Source organism: Bombina bombina, chromosome 5, assembly GCF_027579735.1.
Source record: "Bombina bombina isolate aBomBom1 chromosome 5, aBomBom1.pri, whole genome shotgun sequence".
Lineage (NCBI taxonomy): Eukaryota > Metazoa > Chordata > Amphibia > Anura > Bombinatoridae > Bombina > Bombina bombina.
This window is the reverse complement of record NC_069503.1, coordinates 276,805,344-276,823,736: the sequence shown is the minus strand read 5'-3', so window position 1 is coordinate 276,823,736 and position 18,393 is coordinate 276,805,344. Positions and strand designations below refer to the sequence as shown.

General features: G+C 37.0%; 2 protein-coding genes across 3 annotated transcripts in view; one reads left to right on the top strand and one right to left on the bottom strand.

Moving 5' to 3' along the window:
• The window catches only part of LOC128660260 (uncharacterized), a 1,245,247-nt gene extending 1,244,485 nt beyond the window's left edge, over positions 1-762 (bottom strand). Inside the window, exon 1 of the mRNA XM_053714016.1 lies at positions 595-762. Coding sequence (XP_053569991.1) covers positions 595-658 — 64 coding nt within the window. The 5' untranslated portion in view covers positions 659-762. The remainder of the gene's footprint in view (positions 1-594) is intronic.
• Positions 763-1,607: 845 nt separating this feature from the next.
• MINDY3 (MINDY lysine 48 deubiquitinase 3) overlaps positions 1,608-18,393 on the top strand; it is a 325,101-nt gene continuing 308,315 nt past the window's right edge. Inside the window, exons 1-3 of one of the 2 annotated variants that reach the window (XM_053714015.1) lie at positions 1,608-1,667; positions 6,238-6,500; positions 8,975-9,054. In XM_053714015.1, coding sequence (XP_053569990.1) covers positions 6,407-6,500; positions 8,975-9,054 — 174 coding nt within the window. In that variant the 5' untranslated portion in view covers positions 1,608-1,667; positions 6,238-6,406. The remainder of the gene's footprint in view (positions 1,668-6,237; positions 6,501-8,974; positions 9,055-18,393) is intronic. The other variant, XM_053714014.1, reaches the window with a different exon arrangement.

Here is an 18,393-nt window from a genome sequence, read left to right as displayed (position 1 = left end):
AATAAAGTGTGCAGACAATGGTTGTGTGTCTAAATAGTAAGCTTAAAGGGTTAAAAACAAAATAATTACTTAAAACATTCCTATACTCCAATCACACACACATTGCTTACATGCTTTAGCTCTAATTGTCTTTAGTATAATATATTAGATAAGGAAAAATGAAAAATTATGTACATATTAGCACTAATCTCAGCTTTAAATATACCATTACATCTAGCATGGATTTACTGTTTCATGTCTCTTTAACTAAAATGCAATAATGTAATGCTGAATATTGATGCAAAGTGATACTGTTAAAACATTATTGTGAAATGTTATTGCAGGAGTAGACTATGTTTCTGAAATAAACATATTGCTCCTCTTTTGCTGAATGTTGATATAAATGGTAAATACTTTCCCCAGCAATGCATTCACTGCCCTGCCCATTTCTCAATAAAATAAAACCTGACTGAGCAAATAACTTAAAATGTTATAATATGTTGTTCTTCTGTTTGCCTGGGGTTGCCCTCACACACAATCATATAGTTCAGGTGTCAAGCAAACTCTACTAGAATAGCGTAAAATATTCAATCAGAACACGCATAATGCTCTCACCCCCTGCTCTTTTCTGCTTTCTCCGAGGTTTATTGCTCTTTTTGCTCTTAGCCTGTCCCCCCATAGTTGTCAGATGAGCCTCAGTCCCCAAATTACAGATCAGACACCAGTAGCTCAAGTTCCTATATCATCACCATGTGCACTGCAGTAAGAGCGTGGCTTCCAGCTGCAATGGCATCCGCATTGGGTCAAACATCCTCAACATGCGAAAGTAGCAAAACAAACACATAAAGCAATATTGTAGCTATAAGTAGAGCATATTGTTAAAAGCTACTATGTATGCAAACGTAAAACATGTATTTAATTACCGATATGTTGCTCTGTTGATATAGTTCACAGGAGTCGGACTGTAAAATACTTTTACATTATATAGTAAAGGGCATTTGATTTTGTACAGAGTAACTGATTTATACCATAATTTATTTAAATGAACTCCCCTTGTTGCCAAACGAATGACACCCCACATGACACTAAATACTTTCTCCCCTCAGTTATCCCACACCCGCTTGTGAGATAACGTGTTTTATAGTGTACAGTTTAAACTACAGAACTATAGTGCATTGATTGTATTTGTGTAAACTGCACACCATTAACAGAGAACTAACTGCATTGGTTGTTACAACCTTATAAATATAAATATTTCGTGTTTCACACCTCAGATTGACATAAAGTTAGCTCAGACAGTGAACTTCTAGAGCTCTGTACTGTTTTATAAATAACAATGACACATTTGCACGTTGCATCAATGGAACGAGAAATGGAACTTCGTTTTAGAGCTTAGGGCCACATATTAATGCCCCCTTATTGGTGGAACAGACCGTCAAATATTGGTAAAGACAGAAGCCAGCACTAACTAAAATATATGTATGCTGGCCGGTGCTTTATCATATACAGCAGTCACATCCTGACACGGACGCGTATTGTATACATATTACTACAGTTTACGTTCCGTACTCTGGCTTCCTAGTCTCCAAGGTGACAGATCCCGCCTTCCACTACTATGACTTCCGCTTCCGGTTCTTCCTCCCACCTGGAATAGTGCTGGGCTAGATACCTGGAGAGCTGTTGGTAAGGTATGATAGTAGGAGGGGGGTGTCAGTGTGTTCTCCGGACAATACATATGTCTGACATGTACACTGCAGGTGTCTCTGTTTAATGCACGGATGTGTGGTGAGAGAATTCATGTATTAATCATCTCATCAATATGTATTGTTCATAGCATTCTGTCTGAACAGCATATGGGTTTGAAGAACACCCTTCTTAATTAAATCTCTTATCTGCTATTTAAGAGTTAAACTGATACTTATAGAGGGGTTGGCACGTTTGTAGGGGTTCAGGTTCCTTCCTGGCTTTTGAAGAGCTTGACAGGGCATGCTGTGAGCCCAGCCCTGTGTGCTGGTATCAGGTATTGCAGCAGCAATAATTCATTGTTCTTTATATAATTGTTCAATTTCACAACCTGCTGGTGCATCTTTGCAGATATTGGATACAAAATTATCTACAGGTAAAATGTAATATATATTATATACATTTGTTTTGTTAGACCAGTTTGTCACTTTGTGTTTATAGCTAATATATGTTTAAAAATGAACAGTTTTCCATGTGTTTTTTTTTTTACAGCATTCAAAATACTGTTATAAAAATCGTGTTGATTAAATGTTTCTGTAGTTTCATGTGTTTTTGGCATGAGTCAAAAAGGTCACTTATTTTGCAGATTTCTAAATTTATACATATAGTATCAGAATTACTTACAGAGGTGCCATTTTTTCCCCCACCTCTGAGGTTACAAGCATCATAACAGTTATAGAGACATTTATGTTACTGTACAGGAAGCAGAGTGTTACAATAGTTGTATCATCTTCTGTACAGCGTTAATCCATTTCAAGCACAGATGCTTACAATTTATCAGTGATGGCAAACCTTTTTGAGTCAGAGTAGCCAAACTGCAACACGAAAGCAACTTATTGCCAACACTGCAATTAAAGGGACAGTCTACACCAGAATATTTGTTTTAAAAGATAGATAATCCCTTTATTACCCATTCCCTAGTTTTGCATAACCAACACATTTTATAATAATATATGTTTTACCTCTGTGATTACCTTGTATCTAAACCTCTGCAAACTGCCCATTATTTTAGTTCTTTTGACAGACTTGCATTTTAGCCAATCAGTGCGGGCTCCTAGGTAACTCCACGTGCATGAGCACAGTGTTATCTATATGAAACACATGAACTAACACCTTCTAGTGGTCAAAAACTGTAAAAATGCCCTGAGCTAAGAGGCGGCCGTCAAGGGCTTAGAAATTAGCATATGAACCTCCTAGATTTAGCTTTCAACTAAGAATACCAAGAGAACAAAGCAAAATTGGTGAAAGAAGTAAATTGGAAAATTGTTTAAAATTGCATTCTCTATCTGAAGAATGAAAGTTTTTTTTTTTTGGACTAGACTGTCCCTTTAAACCTGAAAACTGAGGGTTTTTTTTTTTTTTATTAGATAAACATTTTATCCAACTGACTGGGCTAATTAACTGCTTTTGTCTTAAAATAAAAATACAATAAAATAGGTTTCAATGATACAAACAGTTGAGAAAGAGATGTTGCAAGGGTAGTTTGACAGGGGCACCAATACTTTTTGTGTGATTTCTGCATTTTAATAACCTTTATCTTCTTAGCTGCCAAACAATCTGTTGCTCATGTGCAAACACTTAAGCATGACAAAATAATTTTAATCCTAAATACACCCTCATGTTATCTTTAAAGATGAACTCTGAGAACTTTGTGTAATGAGCAGCCACTGGCAGCTGGCGAGAGAAAAGTAATTAAACAGTTTGAGATAATGACTGACGTTTATTTTATTTTTTTTAAAAGATAGAGCAGCGATAGCCACACCAACACATGTACAAGAAAAACATATAGTAGTACAATACAAGCCGACCCTCAGAAATGTACATTGTGTTCCCATACTAGAGTTGCAAATAAGGCTGGATATGTATGTCAAATGGTCAACACCACAAGGCACATCACATACCACAATCAAAAACAGTCCTAAATAAGACTGCCGGCGCAGCTCAAATCACCTGCCCGGGGCCTACAAGCTGGAACATTGCTTTACGGTGCAGTGGGGCTACATCCGCAAGCCAAGAGAACTACTTACAATTATTTCAGCATCGATACACACTAGCAAACAAGCAACTATACAAACCAATTTATTTCAAATGAAGCACCAGCCTCCTCCCAAGGGCTGAATTACCTGTTCGTTCTGCCCCTGCCCAGAATCTTACTTCCTCTGCTGTCTTGCTATTTACCTCCACTAGTGCTATCCCCATTTGCGCACACTTCCTGGTGAGGTTTGGCAAGCTGAGTTACTACTGTGATGCTCCTCCTACATAATTTGTGCGCTGCGCTCTACAGACCATTCAAGTTTCTTAAACAGTGAAGGATGTTTGCAGCGTTATGGCTCGCATGGCAACTGACTGGCCTCTGTGTACCAGTTGTGGTATGTGTGCCATAAGTTTGCCATTGCTGCTTTTTTATGATTCTGACACATGAACTGTTGGGGAAAAAATAGAATGGAAGAGATTTAAAGGTATAGAAAGTCAACATTGAAATGTGCATGGGTGATTTCAATTCTTAATAGAAACATTTTTGCAATATACGTTTAGTAAAAGTTATTGTTTCAACTACATAAGCACATATGCTACATGTGATTATGTGTGCGTCAGAATTCAAACACCATGACTGCTCAGTAAAGTGATGGTAAACTTTACATGTTTTAAAATCATGTCTGGAATCGGAGCTATATTTTAGAGGGACTTTAATTGATCATTTTTAATAAAGATGTGCTGTAACTAACTTTTTAATCTCCAATCGGCGTGCTAGCTACAAAAAAAAAAAAAAAAAATGTGAATGCCATACAGCTAGAACACTGATTGGAGAACAGTTCAAACTTTTTGCTCACAAAAAAAAAAAAAATAGGTTTAAAGTTGGCAGCCTGACTAGCGTATTTGAATGGCACGGCTATTAAAAAGTAAGTTATGGATCATTTTCATTAGATGTGATCAAAAGGGTTAATACCCCTCTAAAATATTGCTTAGATTCAAGACCTAATTTTAAAACATGTCAAGTTTACCATTACTTTAATTTGTGTCAAACAAGCTACTGATAACTCTTTGAGAAGGTTCATGCGGCACTTGCATTCTATGTGAATATGCTACTTAAAAACAATTATTACGTTTACTAGAAGCATTATTGCTAAAGAAAGTATATTGCATAAATGCTTGTGTTTAAATTAAAATGCACCTATGCACGTTCCAGGTTTGACCTTTCTATGTCTTCGATGTAAATATCAGAAGCACACACACCAATGCATCCTTTATGTCACAACTTACAATCTTTGTTTACTAAGTATAGATGAAGCATTCATTTAGCAGTTTTATTAAACCACATCTTCTCTTGCAACTGCTCATGTTGTTCCCATCTTTGTACAGGTAACCCTCAGTTTTACTCCAGGGTTAGGTTCCAGAAGGAATGGTTGTAAATTGAAACCCATTTTATAATGTAAGCCAATGGGAAGTGAGGGAGTTAGGTTCCAGGCCCCTCTAAAAATTGTCATAAGTAACACCTAATACATTATTTTTAAAGCTTTGAAATGAAGACTTAAAATGCTAAACGGCATTATAAACCTAATAAAATAATCACACAACACAGACTTCACTTGCATTTTTCTGCAAACAGTTCTTTCTATGCATTCCAATCTGGACTGATTTATAGACAGGAAGATCTTGTTCCTTTGAAATCTGCTTGATAGCTCAGGTCTGGTTAAACTGATTCATTTCAGCTGGCTTGGCTTTGCTGCAACACAAGCGGACAGCTCCACCTACTGGCTATTTTAATCAATGCCCTGCTTCTCAATGCTTTTCAATAGCAGTCACGACTGGAAAAAAAGGTTGTTATTCTGAAACCGTGTAAATTGAACCGTTGTAAACGGAGGGCCACCTGTATTTATTTTAATCTGTATTGAAGTTGTCATGTGGCCATCACACTGCTATCTACATTCTTTTGAGATTCTTACCCTATTTGTCTAATATTGGGCAATATGTGATCAAGTGTATGTTGCTTGGATTCATAAGAGGTACCTTAATGGTACAAGAAACCCCACATTTTTTGTTTTGTGATTTGGAAAGAACATACAATTTTAATTAACTTACTTATTTTATCAAATTTGCTTAATTCTACTGTTATCCGTTGCTGAAGCAACATTGGCAGTTAGCTGAACACATCTAGTTAGCCATTCACAAGAGACAAATGTGTGCAGGCCCCAATCACCGCCTAGCTCCCACAAGTCTAGGATATGTGCATATTCTTTTTCAACAAGGGATACTAAGATAACAAAGCACATTTAAAAATAGAATTGATTTTAAAAGTGTCTTAAAATGACATGCTCTATGTGAATCATGTAAGTTTAATTTCCTATCCGTTTAACCCTATGCCTCACCTAGTTAGGTCATAGAAAATAAATATTTATAAAATATACTACACCGGCAATCAAAATATAATAAATGGTAATTCATTCTATTATATAATATATTAATTTTTCTGAATATTGCAGTCGTATAATAAATTGTGGTTTTTATTTTTGACAGAGCTGCTTTGATATTTCCTAAACGACCTGCTCTTTCCCGTTTGTTCCAATCTGAAGAGTGGGCACAGACCTTCCTTGCTTTCAGCTCTGATATTTCAGTCCTTCATGTTGAAGGAAGAGAGGCTTCTGAGGTATCTTTACTCCCTAAAAGGAAAATTCAAGGGCTGATTATGTCAGAAACTAATAAAGAGCTGGTTGATTTGGTGTGGGGTAAGAAAAACTGCAAAGGACTGGTTGATACCATCTTCAGCCGATGGACACAAGGTATGTAAAAAAAAAAAAGTGTAATCTTTCTAATTCCTTAAATATTTGCTGTAAAAGACATATGCTATTTATGTTTTATACTGATTGAATTATAGAAGTGGAACTTTGTTTCAATTTAAATGAAAATGAACTTTTTCTTAAATGCATTTAAAGGGATACTAAACCCAAATTTTGTCTTTCATGATTCAGTTAGAGCATGCAATTTTCTAATTTACTCCTATTATCAATTTTCTTTGTTCTCTTGCTATCCTTAGCTTAGATCCCTGCTTAGCAGGGATCTAAGCTAAGGAGCCGGCCCATTTTTGCTTTAACACTTGGGTTGCGCTTGCTGATTGGTGGCTAAATGTACCCACCAATCGTCAAGTGCTATCCAGGGTGCTGAACCAAAAATGGGCCGGCTCCTTAGCATAGATTCCTGCTTTTTCAAATAAAGATAGCAAGAGAACGAAGATAAAATGATAATAGGAGACAATTAGAAAGTTGCTTAAAATTGCATGCTCTATCATGAGAGACAAATTTTAGGTTTAGTATCCCTTTAAAAATGTCTTGTATATTTCACTTACTTTTTACTCATAACAGTTTTGTATTCTGTGCATTGCATGTTATTTATGTTGCAATACAATCATATTTTTGTACCAAGTATTTCTTGTTCTTCCTCATCCTTACACCTAGAAGTACTTGTACGAAACATAATTTCTTCTTCTTACCAAGGCTGTGGTGTTTTTTTTTATTTAAAGGCCAGTTATCTCTTCCCTGTTTCCACCACAGTGAGCATGCCAAGGCATTGTGAATCCCATGGAACAGGTCCTAACTGGATTTGAAACTGCATATTTGTGACATCTGCTTGATAAACGCATTGGATGTTCCTTGTGTTATCTGTGTAACAGAATAGTCTCAAATGCCTGGATCTGCTAGTAGTTGGGGTAAATTCAGTTTAGTGGGAAGTTATCACTTTAACAGTGAATTTATGTAAAAAAAAATGATCTTGCACTGAATCTTGACAATAGTCAATTGACCATCTCAGTGCTCCTTTTTAAAAGAGGTTACATGGACATTGTACTATATTATTACTTTCCCATTAACGTGTTCCCAATGACTTGCTAAGTAGCTGCAGAGCATAAAATGTATGGGATATTACTCTAGGTTTATTTGTTATCTGTTTTTGCTGATTGAAGCTTCAATTTAATGTTCTCAAGAACATGCCAATACGTGTTTAACCTGCAGAAATAGCAGACCTCCAAATCTCATCTATCTCTTTGGGCACCTTATCTTAAAGGGACGCTCAAGTCAAAATAAACTTTTATGATTCAGACAGAGCATACAGTTTTAAGACACTTTCCAGTTTACTTCTATTCATTTTTGCACATTCTTTTCATATACACACTGGGGAACAAGACCCTACTGAGCATGTGCACAAGCTCACAGGGTATACGTATACTATCCTGTGATTGGCTGTTTATCACATGATACAGGAGGCTGAAAAAATGGGAGAAAAAAATAATTTATCAGGAAAAATATCTACTGCTTATTTGAAATTCAGAGAAAGTGATATTGCATAGTCCTTTTATTATGTACTTTTTATTTATGTAATTCTACTGCATTGAGTGGCCCTTTAACTCTCTGTCTGTACAAAAAAAGTCAGTACTTAGAGCAATTGAAAAGGAAAATGTTATCAATTTATTCCACCCCTTTATGGGTAATTCTCATTTGCATAGCCTTTCTATAGAGGATACTAAAGTATTCATATTTTTAATGTAGTTGGTGGATTTTAACAGGCGAAACAAATATTTTAAATGACAAAATAAAGATAAATTGGCAAAATGTGATATGCTTTGGTGTATAAAACAAATTACTCGGAACACATTAAAGTGGAAAAAAAATATACAATGTCCCTTTTAAAATAAAAAGTTAAATTACCCATAAAATGTTTGTGTGAAAACAGCTTTGCAATGTACTTTCATCAAAAGTTGTGTTTTTTGGGGGGGTTTCTTCACTTTAGCCAAGAGGTTGTAATCGAACCCTGACCCTATAAAACAAAAAAAACAAAAAAAATAAAAAATTGTTGATGCAGCGAGGGTAAAAAGCAACATCTATTAAAGTTTAAAAAAAAAAAAAAAAAATTCTACATAACAGGGAAAAAAAGATATTGGTCACATTTTATACAATTGGTGAAATATATATGCTTACAAAATAAATACTTTTAACGTTTTTATATGCAGGTCTTTTGCAAAGGGTAATGAGCATAAATACAAATATGTTAATAATGTCCCTTTTAATGAGTTGGTAACTAGTTGGTTGGAATGTAATCTCAAAATCTTAAATTTTGTCAACATCAACAAAGCTTTAGACAAAATATGCTAAATAACTGTGTTGTGCAAAAGTATGAATTAGAAAAACTAAAAACATTTCTTATTGAGCTTTTTTTTTTATTTGTACTTTAGTAAATTTTGCCAAAACATGTTTTACACTATTAGGATTGGTCTTCAGTGAATCCGAACCAACAGCTTTGGGACAGTTTGAAGGTGGACCTTGTGCTGTAATAGCACCAGTGCAGGTATATATATTTTATATTTCGTTAATAGAGTTTTTTAACCAATATTTAGTGAATAGATTGGTCATACTATAAATATCCAACTTTAAGATTTTAGAGTAAAATTTGTAACATGCTTTGGTATTGATCTTTTAACTCCTGGAAAGCCCAGAATGCAGATGGCAACGACTTGTATCCCTCCTAGGGGGTTTCCATCAAATCCAGGACCTGGAGGGAGACGAGTCATTGCAATCTGTACTCTAGGCTTTCTGCTGAGGTTTACAAAGTGTTGCACCCACACTCCAGGAGGTCCTTCACTGTAGCAGAGGAAGGAGACTGCAGTCTTCTTCCCCCTCACCAGCTCTTACTGGAACACCTGGTGATATCCAGGGCCGTCTTTAATATTGATTGGACAAAAATTTTCTTGCCCCCCCCCCCCCCCACCCCATGCAATTTCGCTCTCCACCCCAACATCCTAAAAAACAACTAAATCAATTTTTTTTTATTATTAGCTCAGCGGTGGATCATCCACTGCTGGGCTAATTATTTAAAAAAAAAAATTTAAAAAAAATTGCAGTATGTGAAACTGGACCTAAGCAGTACTAATAAGTAAATAAATATATAAATTCCTCCACTGTGGATTCATTTAATATTCTTTTGAATGTGATTCTGGTGTGAGGTTAGCTGGTTAAAGAGATTTAGGGCAGCCAACAGGAGCAAAGCAAGGTAAAGGAGGAAGCATGGAGGTGCAGACAAATATAAGTTTACTGACTGGAACAGCAGAACTACTATGGGAAGCTGTAAAATCTGAGACAGAGAGAAAATAAAAACAATAAAAATAAACCTTACATTAATGTGTGAGGTATCAGCATGACGCTATACATCAGCCACACCAGCACATGTCGCTTCTTTGCTAGGAACAAGTTCCCTCTCACCCTGAACTAGACAATGCTGCATGGGGAGGGGCGTGTGTGCACTCACTTATTCTTCCCACTGACACCTTTCTACAAAGCACTATTCCCCTAACAAACTTCAGTTAGTTGATCTTAGGGCCACAGCAGAAAGAGCAGGGCTAAGGGAACCAGTAGACTGGATGCTGTCTGTCCAAGGCTGCATGGATACAGAGTGAGATGAGTCACACAGCCTCAAGACTGAAGAGAGCAGTGTATGCAGCTGCACAGATGCTCAAATCCTCATGTGCCTGCCGCTCCAGCTTTCTGCTGCATGCGCCTACAGTCAGCCCTACCCAGAAACAATCCCCACCACCAGAGCAGTTACCTGGTAACAGTGGTAACCCCAGTAGGATCTTTTATGATGCAGTGGGAAATGGCTGGATGCCGAGTTAGGGCTTTGCATTCAGTGCTGCACAGTGCACATCTAAAACAGCACATGGCACTAGCTTGGCATGTCACATGACACTGGCACGGTCTGGCACAGTTTTTAAAAAAAATATAAGCAGAGTATTTTTGACTGTGACAGTATTAGGACTGAATGTGTGTGTTCCCCATGTCACATCAGCAGTCTGGTATGAACCATAAAAAAAAAAAAAAAAAAAAAATTTTTTTTTTTTTTTTTTTTTTTTTTTTTTTTAGGACTCTTGGGCCCCTCAACAGAGACTGGGCCCAGGGCAGCTGCCCCTTTTGCCCTGTGTTAAAGACGGTCCTGGTGATATCACAGAGGGTGTCTGGTAAAGTGGGAGCAGTCCATCCTGGGTGCCAGCAAGAAGGGGATGCATCAGGGGCGGACTTAGCAGCCCACAGTCTGGGTGGGGTTTAGCACAGCCTATTTTAAATGGGTCTATTTTAGAGCCTCCATGTCCCTGTCTGTTTTAGAGCAGTATGAGTTTTATGTGAAAGAGGAAGTTTCCCTCTTTTAAATGAGGAGGCGAAGGGCACCCTTTTAGTTTTCAGTTTATTATCTGCCCCAAATACTTACCCGTGCAGTGTTTAAAGAGAGAGTAAAGAAAAAATTTAAACTTAAATGGATTGGACAGTTTTAAACAACTTTCCAATTTACATGTATTTTCTATTTTGCTTAGTTCTTTTAGTGTCTTTTGTTAAAGAGTAATCCTAGGTAAACTCAGGAGCGTGCACATGTCTTTAGCCATCTGGAAGCAGTGTTTATAACAATGAATATAGTAATGTTATATATAATTGCAAATACTGCTGGCATAGAATGCTAAAGACACGTGCTCGCTCCTAATCTCCTATCAGCCTACCTAGATTTAGTCTTCAACAATGAATACCACGTGACATGAACAAAGTAAATTTATAATAGAAATAAACTGGAAAGTTGTTTAAAATTGCATTGTCTATTTTATTCCTGAAAGTGTAATTTTATCTTTACTGTAACGTTAACCCTTTAGCGATCAGCGCCGTACCCTGTACGGAGCTAGTCGTTAAGCCCTTACGCTGCTGTCCTGGGCCTCTCACTGCCGCGATCTCGCTAAAAGTAGTGAGATTGCGCTATTTCTGCATGCCCCACGAGTGGGGCAGTGCAGAAATACCCTTGCAACGGCAGCAGTGGTGCTTGTCGTTGGTGGTGTGGGAGGGTTAGGAGGGAGGCAGGTTGGCAGCCTGCCTCCCTCCTAACCCTCCCACACCACCAACGATAATTATTAAATTAAAATAAAAAATGTGGAAAGGTAAGGGGGTAATCCCACACTTAATAAATAAATAAAAAAAAAAATATATATATATATATATATATATATATATATATATATATATATATATATATATATATATATATATATATAGCTGTTTGAGAGGGATCAGGGGATGGGGGCTAATCTCTACACTAAAGATGCAATTAACCTTACAAGCTACCAAATTAACCACTCACTGCTGGGAATAATAAGTGTGGTGCTCAGCTGCAATTAGTGGCTTCCTAATTACCAAAAAGCAATAGCAGACATATATGGCTTTGCCAATTTTGAGAAAAGGGGATCCCAGAGATGCTTTTAAAACCATTTGTGCCATGATTGCACAAACATTATGTCAATAATTTCAGTGAGAAACCTAAAGGTTTGTGAAAAAGTTAACAATTTTTTTTTTTTTTATTTGATCGCCTTTGGCGGTGAATTGGTGGCATTAAAAAAAATAATATTTTATGTGTGTGTGTATATATGTGTGTGTGTGTGTGTATGTATATATATATATATATATATATATATATATATATATATATATATATATATATATATATATATATATATATATATATATATATATATATATATATATATATATATATATATATATATATATATATATATATATATATATATATGTATGTATATGGTTTTGATAGAAAAATATAAAAAAAAGCTTTTTCTGTTTTAAAGGGACACTGTACCCAAAAAAATTATTTCGTGATTCAGATTGAGCATGAAATTTTAAGCAACTTTCTAATTTACTCCTATTATCAAATTTTCTTCATTCTCTTGGTATCTTTATTTTAAATGCAAGAATGTAAGTTTAGATGCCGGTCCATTTTTGTGAACAACCTGGGTTGTCCTTGCTGATTGGTGGATAAATTCATCCACCAATAAAAAAGTGCTCTCCAGAGTACTGAAACCAAAAAAAAGCTTAGATGCCTTCTTTTTCAAATAATGATAGCAAGAGAACAAAGAAAAATTGATGAAAGGAGTAAATTAGACAGTTGCTTAAAATTGCATGCTCTTTATGAATTACAAAAGAAAATTTTTGGGTACAGTGTCCCTTTAAATGTAGTGATGGCAAAAATGCTAAAAATGCTCTGGTCTTTTGGAGAAGTATTAGTCAAATGCCTGGTCCTTAAAGTGAATATAAACTTTCACAAATGAAAGCCCTGTTTTTAAAAATACTGTTAAAAACAGGGGGACTTTCATTCATTAAAGTTTACATTGAAGCCGTTCTTTTAAGATACTTACCTTTTCTTCCTAGCAAGCTTGGAACACCAGAGCAGCGATTTTCCCCCACATCAAGGTTGTCTCTCTTCTTACGTCAGAAATGATGAATCTGGCTTCCTCCAATAACGGCTCCCCACCAGAGCAAACATTGCCTGAGGCCACGCTGTGAGTGGAGGAAGTCGGATTTGTCATTTCTGAAGTAAGAAGAGAAGTCCTGGGGTCGGAGGAATCACTGCTCCGGTGTTCCACGCTTGCTAGGAATAAAAGGTAAGTATTTTAAAAGAACGGGGCTTTCATTCGTGAAAGTTGACATTCACTTTAAAGGGACAGTCAACCCAAAAATAGTTTTAAGTTATATTTATAAAGTTTCCATAGATCATTTTTTACAAATGTAGCCCAGATTTTACATATATTCCATTTTCAAGTTAAAGCACTTTTGGCACCGCTGCCATTTAAAAATGTCTGGCTCCGCCCCTTTTAGTCATCAGTGACATCATGATCTTCTTGTGATCCCTGTCATTTTTCTATCTTCCTTGTAACCGGCTTTAGTGCATACGCAAATTGTGTTCCTTGTGGTTGACATTTTTGTTTAGCTCTTGCATGCCAAGTGTTACAGTTATGGATATGTTTATCAATAAACCCAGTCTCTCGTTGTGAGGAATCAAAGCTGCAGAACCTGCAGAATTCATATATAAGTATTAGCATGGATTCCGATTTGTAACTCAATGATAAGTGTAGCTTATAGTATAGAGAGAGATCATGGAAAGAAAGGGGTGCTATGCAAGATATTCTGTTATCACACAGTATCCTTCATGTAAGCAAATAATCTAACCATTAGTCTCGGGTAACATAACACTACTAAGTCCAGAAACCTAGTTCCAAAATGTTACCCTGACACCTATGGTTATGATATCGGTGAACAATGTGATCCTTGACAAGTTGCAGTACTGTATATGTTAGAATGAATACCAAATATAGTTTTGGTATGTACATCTGAATCCTCTCATGTAGCGTCAGAAGTGGGTAAGAAATACTTAGATTAAGGTTGAAAAAATAACAGGTAAAGCTGGAAGTGCTTACCGGAGCAGATGGCAGTCTCTCCTAAATTATTATATATAATTCTTGGCTACTAGAAAACGTCTTGCAGACCTATGTACGAGACACACATTTTACCCAGGCTGATTATACATAGCTTCTAGTTAGGGTTGCCATTTCGGCCATGTTTTCCTGGACACTTATGAGTTACACATGCTGCAGGGTGTGCAGAGAGGAACATGTATTGGGTTTCTGGACAACACTATTTATATGCACTATTTATGTTCCTCCCTGCACACCCTGCAGCATGTGTAACTTATAAGTGTCCAGGAAAACATGGCTGAGGTGGCAACCCTACGTCCAGTCCTTATCTTTACAAATATGGTATTCACCACATCCTAAATAAAGGTTTGGCTGTCTACTACAATTAATTTAAGTGAGTTAACCTGTTAATAGTCTACCACCTAATCTTAGTCTACATATCTTGTATGTACCACACCCAGATGCAGTTTAAAACTAGATTTATTTATACCATTTTCGTAAAGCTATTTTAAAAAAGTGTTCAGCATGCATGACGTTCAAGTCTTCCTTTCTATCTTGTTAAACACAACCTTTGTTGTATTATTTAGACCTACTTTAGAGTAAGAAGATTACAAATGATTAGAAACTGTCACCATAAACACTATATACAGGGCTGGCAAAACTCAACACTGTAGCAACAGAATTATATAATAGGGGGAAATGTTCTACAGGAAGAGACACATATATCAAAAGCAGACTGCATTCAACACACTAACCACCAAGCAAGAGATTTAAAAAAAGCAAGAGCTATAAAAAATGTCAACCACAAGAAACACAATGTGCGTATGCGCTAAAGCCGGTTACAAGGAAGATAGAAAAATTACAGGGATCACAAGAAGATCATGATGTCACTGATGATGAAAAAGGGGTGGAGCCAGACAGGCATTTTTAAAACAGCAGCGGCACCAAAAGTAAGTGCTTTAACTTGAAAACGGGATATATGTAAAAACTGGGTTACATTTTTAAAAAAGATCTATGGGAACTTTATAGATATAACTTAAAACTATTTTTGGATTGACTGTCCCTTTAAGGTGTTAACAAGGGGAGGGGGAACTTTTAGAGCTCCTACCCATAAATCAGAGGGACATGAGGCCCTATTTTAAGATGGGACTTTGTATGTGGGGGGCTAATACTCCTGTAATTAGTAGGTTATTGCCATAAAAATGGAAGTGATCTACCTACCTAATGTATTAACTGTATGGGGGTTAGTGGCTCAAATAAGCTCCTATCCTTAAAGGGATAGTGCAGTCAAAATTTAAACTTTCATAATTCAGACAGAGCATTCAATTTTAAGCAACTTTCTAATATACTCCTATTATCAATTTTTCTTTTTTCGTTTGGTATCTTTCTTTGAAAATGCTGTAATGTAAGCTTAGCAGTTGTCCCATTTTTAGTTCAGCACCCTGGGAAGCTCTTGCTGATTGGGTGGTACATATAGACACCAATCGGCAAGCGCTACCCAGGTGCTGAACCAAGAATAGGCCGGCTCCTGAGCTTGCGTTCATACTTTTTTCAAATAAAGATACCATGAGAACAAAGAACAATGTATAATAGGAGTAACTTAGAGCATGCAATTTTAACCCCTTAACGACTCATGTCGTACAGGGTACGTCTTGCACAAACTGGACTTTAAAGACCAGCGACGTACCCTGTACGACATTATGGGTTTAAAGCGACTGGAAGCGATCCTGATCGCTTCCAGCCGCTTTCCAGTTATTGCAGTGATGCCTCGATATTGAGGCATCCTGCAATAACACCCCTTGGCCATCCAATGCAGAGAGACACTCTTTGGCCCTCTCTGCACCGGACATTGATGGCCGGTATCGTTGGTTGGTGGGAGCTGACGTGGGAAACGGGTGGGAGGCCATCAATGGGCCCTATCACATTGAGGGGGGCGGGATAGCCGGGGGCGCGCATGGAGGGGCGGGCATGTGCACGGGGTGGGAAACGGCTACACTACAGATTTTTTTTTTTAATAAAAGTGGCATAGAGTGGGGTCAATTTTTAGTTAAAAAAAACATCTAAGGGATCTGGGAGGAGGTGGGGGGTTGGTCTTTGGGGGGTAGCTACACTACAGAATTTTTTTTAATTTTTTTTAAAAAAAAGCATTTTTTTTTTTTTTTAAGTAAACTGGGTACTGGCAGACAGCTGCCAGTACCCAAGATGGCTACCAATAAGGTAGAGGGGGAGGGTTAGAGAGCTGGTGGGGGCTAAGGGGGGATCCTACACATTAGCATATGTAAATATGCTACATTTGTTTTTAAAAAAAAATACCTATTTTAGTACTGGCAGACTTTCTGCCAGTACTTAAGATGGCGGGGACAATTGTGGGGTGGGGTGGGGGAGGGAAGAGAGCTGTTTGGGAGGGATCAGAGGGTGTGATGTGTCAGGTGGGAGGCTGATCTATACATTAAAGCTAAAATTAACCCTGCAAGCTCCCTACAAGCTACCTAATTAACCCCTTCACTGATAGACATAATACACGTGTGATGCGCAGCGGTATTTAGCGGCCTTCTAATTGCCAAAAAGCAATACCAAAGCCATATATATCTGCTATTTCTGAACAAAGGGGATCCCAGAGAAGCATTTACAACCATTTGTGCCATTATTGCACAAGCTGTTTGTAAATAATTTCAGTGAGAAACCTAAAGTTTGTGAAAAAGTAAACGTGTGTTTTTTTTTTTTGTTTTTTTTTATCGCATTTTGCGGGGAAATGGTGGCATGAAATATACCAAAATGGGCCTAGATCAATACTTTGGGTTGTCTACTACACTAAAGCTAAAATTAACCCTAGAAGCTCCCTACATGCTCCCTAATTAACCCCTTCACTGCTGGGCATAATACACGTGTGGTGCGCAGTGGCATTTAGCGGCCTTCTAATTACCAAAAATCAATGCCAAAGCCATATATGTCTGCTATTTCTGAACAAAGGGGATCCCAGAGAAGCATTTACAACCATTTGTGCCATAATTGCACAAGTTGTTTGCAAATAATTTCAGTGAGAAACCTAAAGTTTGTGAAAACTTTTTATTTGATCTCATTTGGCGGTGAAATGGTGGCATGAAATATACCAAAATGGGCCTAGATCAATACTTTGTGTATATATATTTTTTAGAAGACGTCACAATGTCAAGGGATATTCAGAGATTCCTGAAAGATATCAGTGTCCCAATGTAACTAGCGCTAATTTTAAAAAAAAGTGGTTTGGAAATAGCAAAGTGCTACTTGTACTTATTGCCCTATAACTTGCAAAAAAAGCAAAGAACATGTAAACATTGTGTGTTTCTAAACTCAGGACAAAATTTAGAAACTATTTAGCATGGGTGTTTTTTGGTGGTTGTAGATAGATGTGCAACAGATTTTGGGGGTCAAAGTTAGAAAAAGTGTGTGATTTCTTTTTTTTTCCCCATTTTTTCCTCATGTTTTATATTTAAAAATTTTTTTTATAGTAAATTATAAGATATAATGAAAATAATGGTATCTTTAGAAAGTCCATTTAAAAAACGGTATATAATATGTGTGGGTACAGTAAATGAGTAAGAGGAAAATTACAGCTAAACACAAACACAGCAGAAATGTAAAAATAGCCCTGGTCCTTAAGGCAAAGAAATTGAAAAATGGCCTTGTCCTTAAGGGGTTAAGCAACTTTCTATCTGAATCAAAGTTTAATTTTGACTAGACTATCCCTTTAAAGACTGCATACAACACACATATACCCACAATGCCCCTCACATGAAAGTGGGATTACCCATTCCAAATTATAGGTGTCATGTCCCTTTTAGTTAGCAGGTGATTAAAGTATAAATTGTAATCTGTCTGCTTGGTGCATTTTTCAGTGTATCAGGTGTTAAGAGGGATCCTAGAACCAAAAAATAAGAACCACAACTGGGCAAGCAAACCTTTTTTTGAAGGAAGAAGAGACTTGTCTTTCAAAATAGAAAACATGCCCAGGTGGCTTTCTCTCTAGCAACACCTATCCCATGACAGAACCATAGGCATGTACAACACTAGGGGGGTGTACTATCTTCTGTGCCCCCCCCACACCACACCCACCCCACACACACACGCACACACCACAAAACACACCACACCCACCACAAACCCCACACACCCCCCCCACACACAATACATAGACAAAGGTGAGGATTGCTGCTTTCAAATAAAGGGGTCTCATCTTTCAAATGAGTGGTCCTGTATCTGTCCTGCTGCCAGGAGATACTATCCTTACACTAAAGATAACTTATAATATAAGCAAATGTAATCAACAGTCAAATCTTATTGCCTTTAGCTACAGTACCATGGATAAAACAATCCAAATGTGCAAAAGCCATAAATAGTAATGTGTTCTAATAATC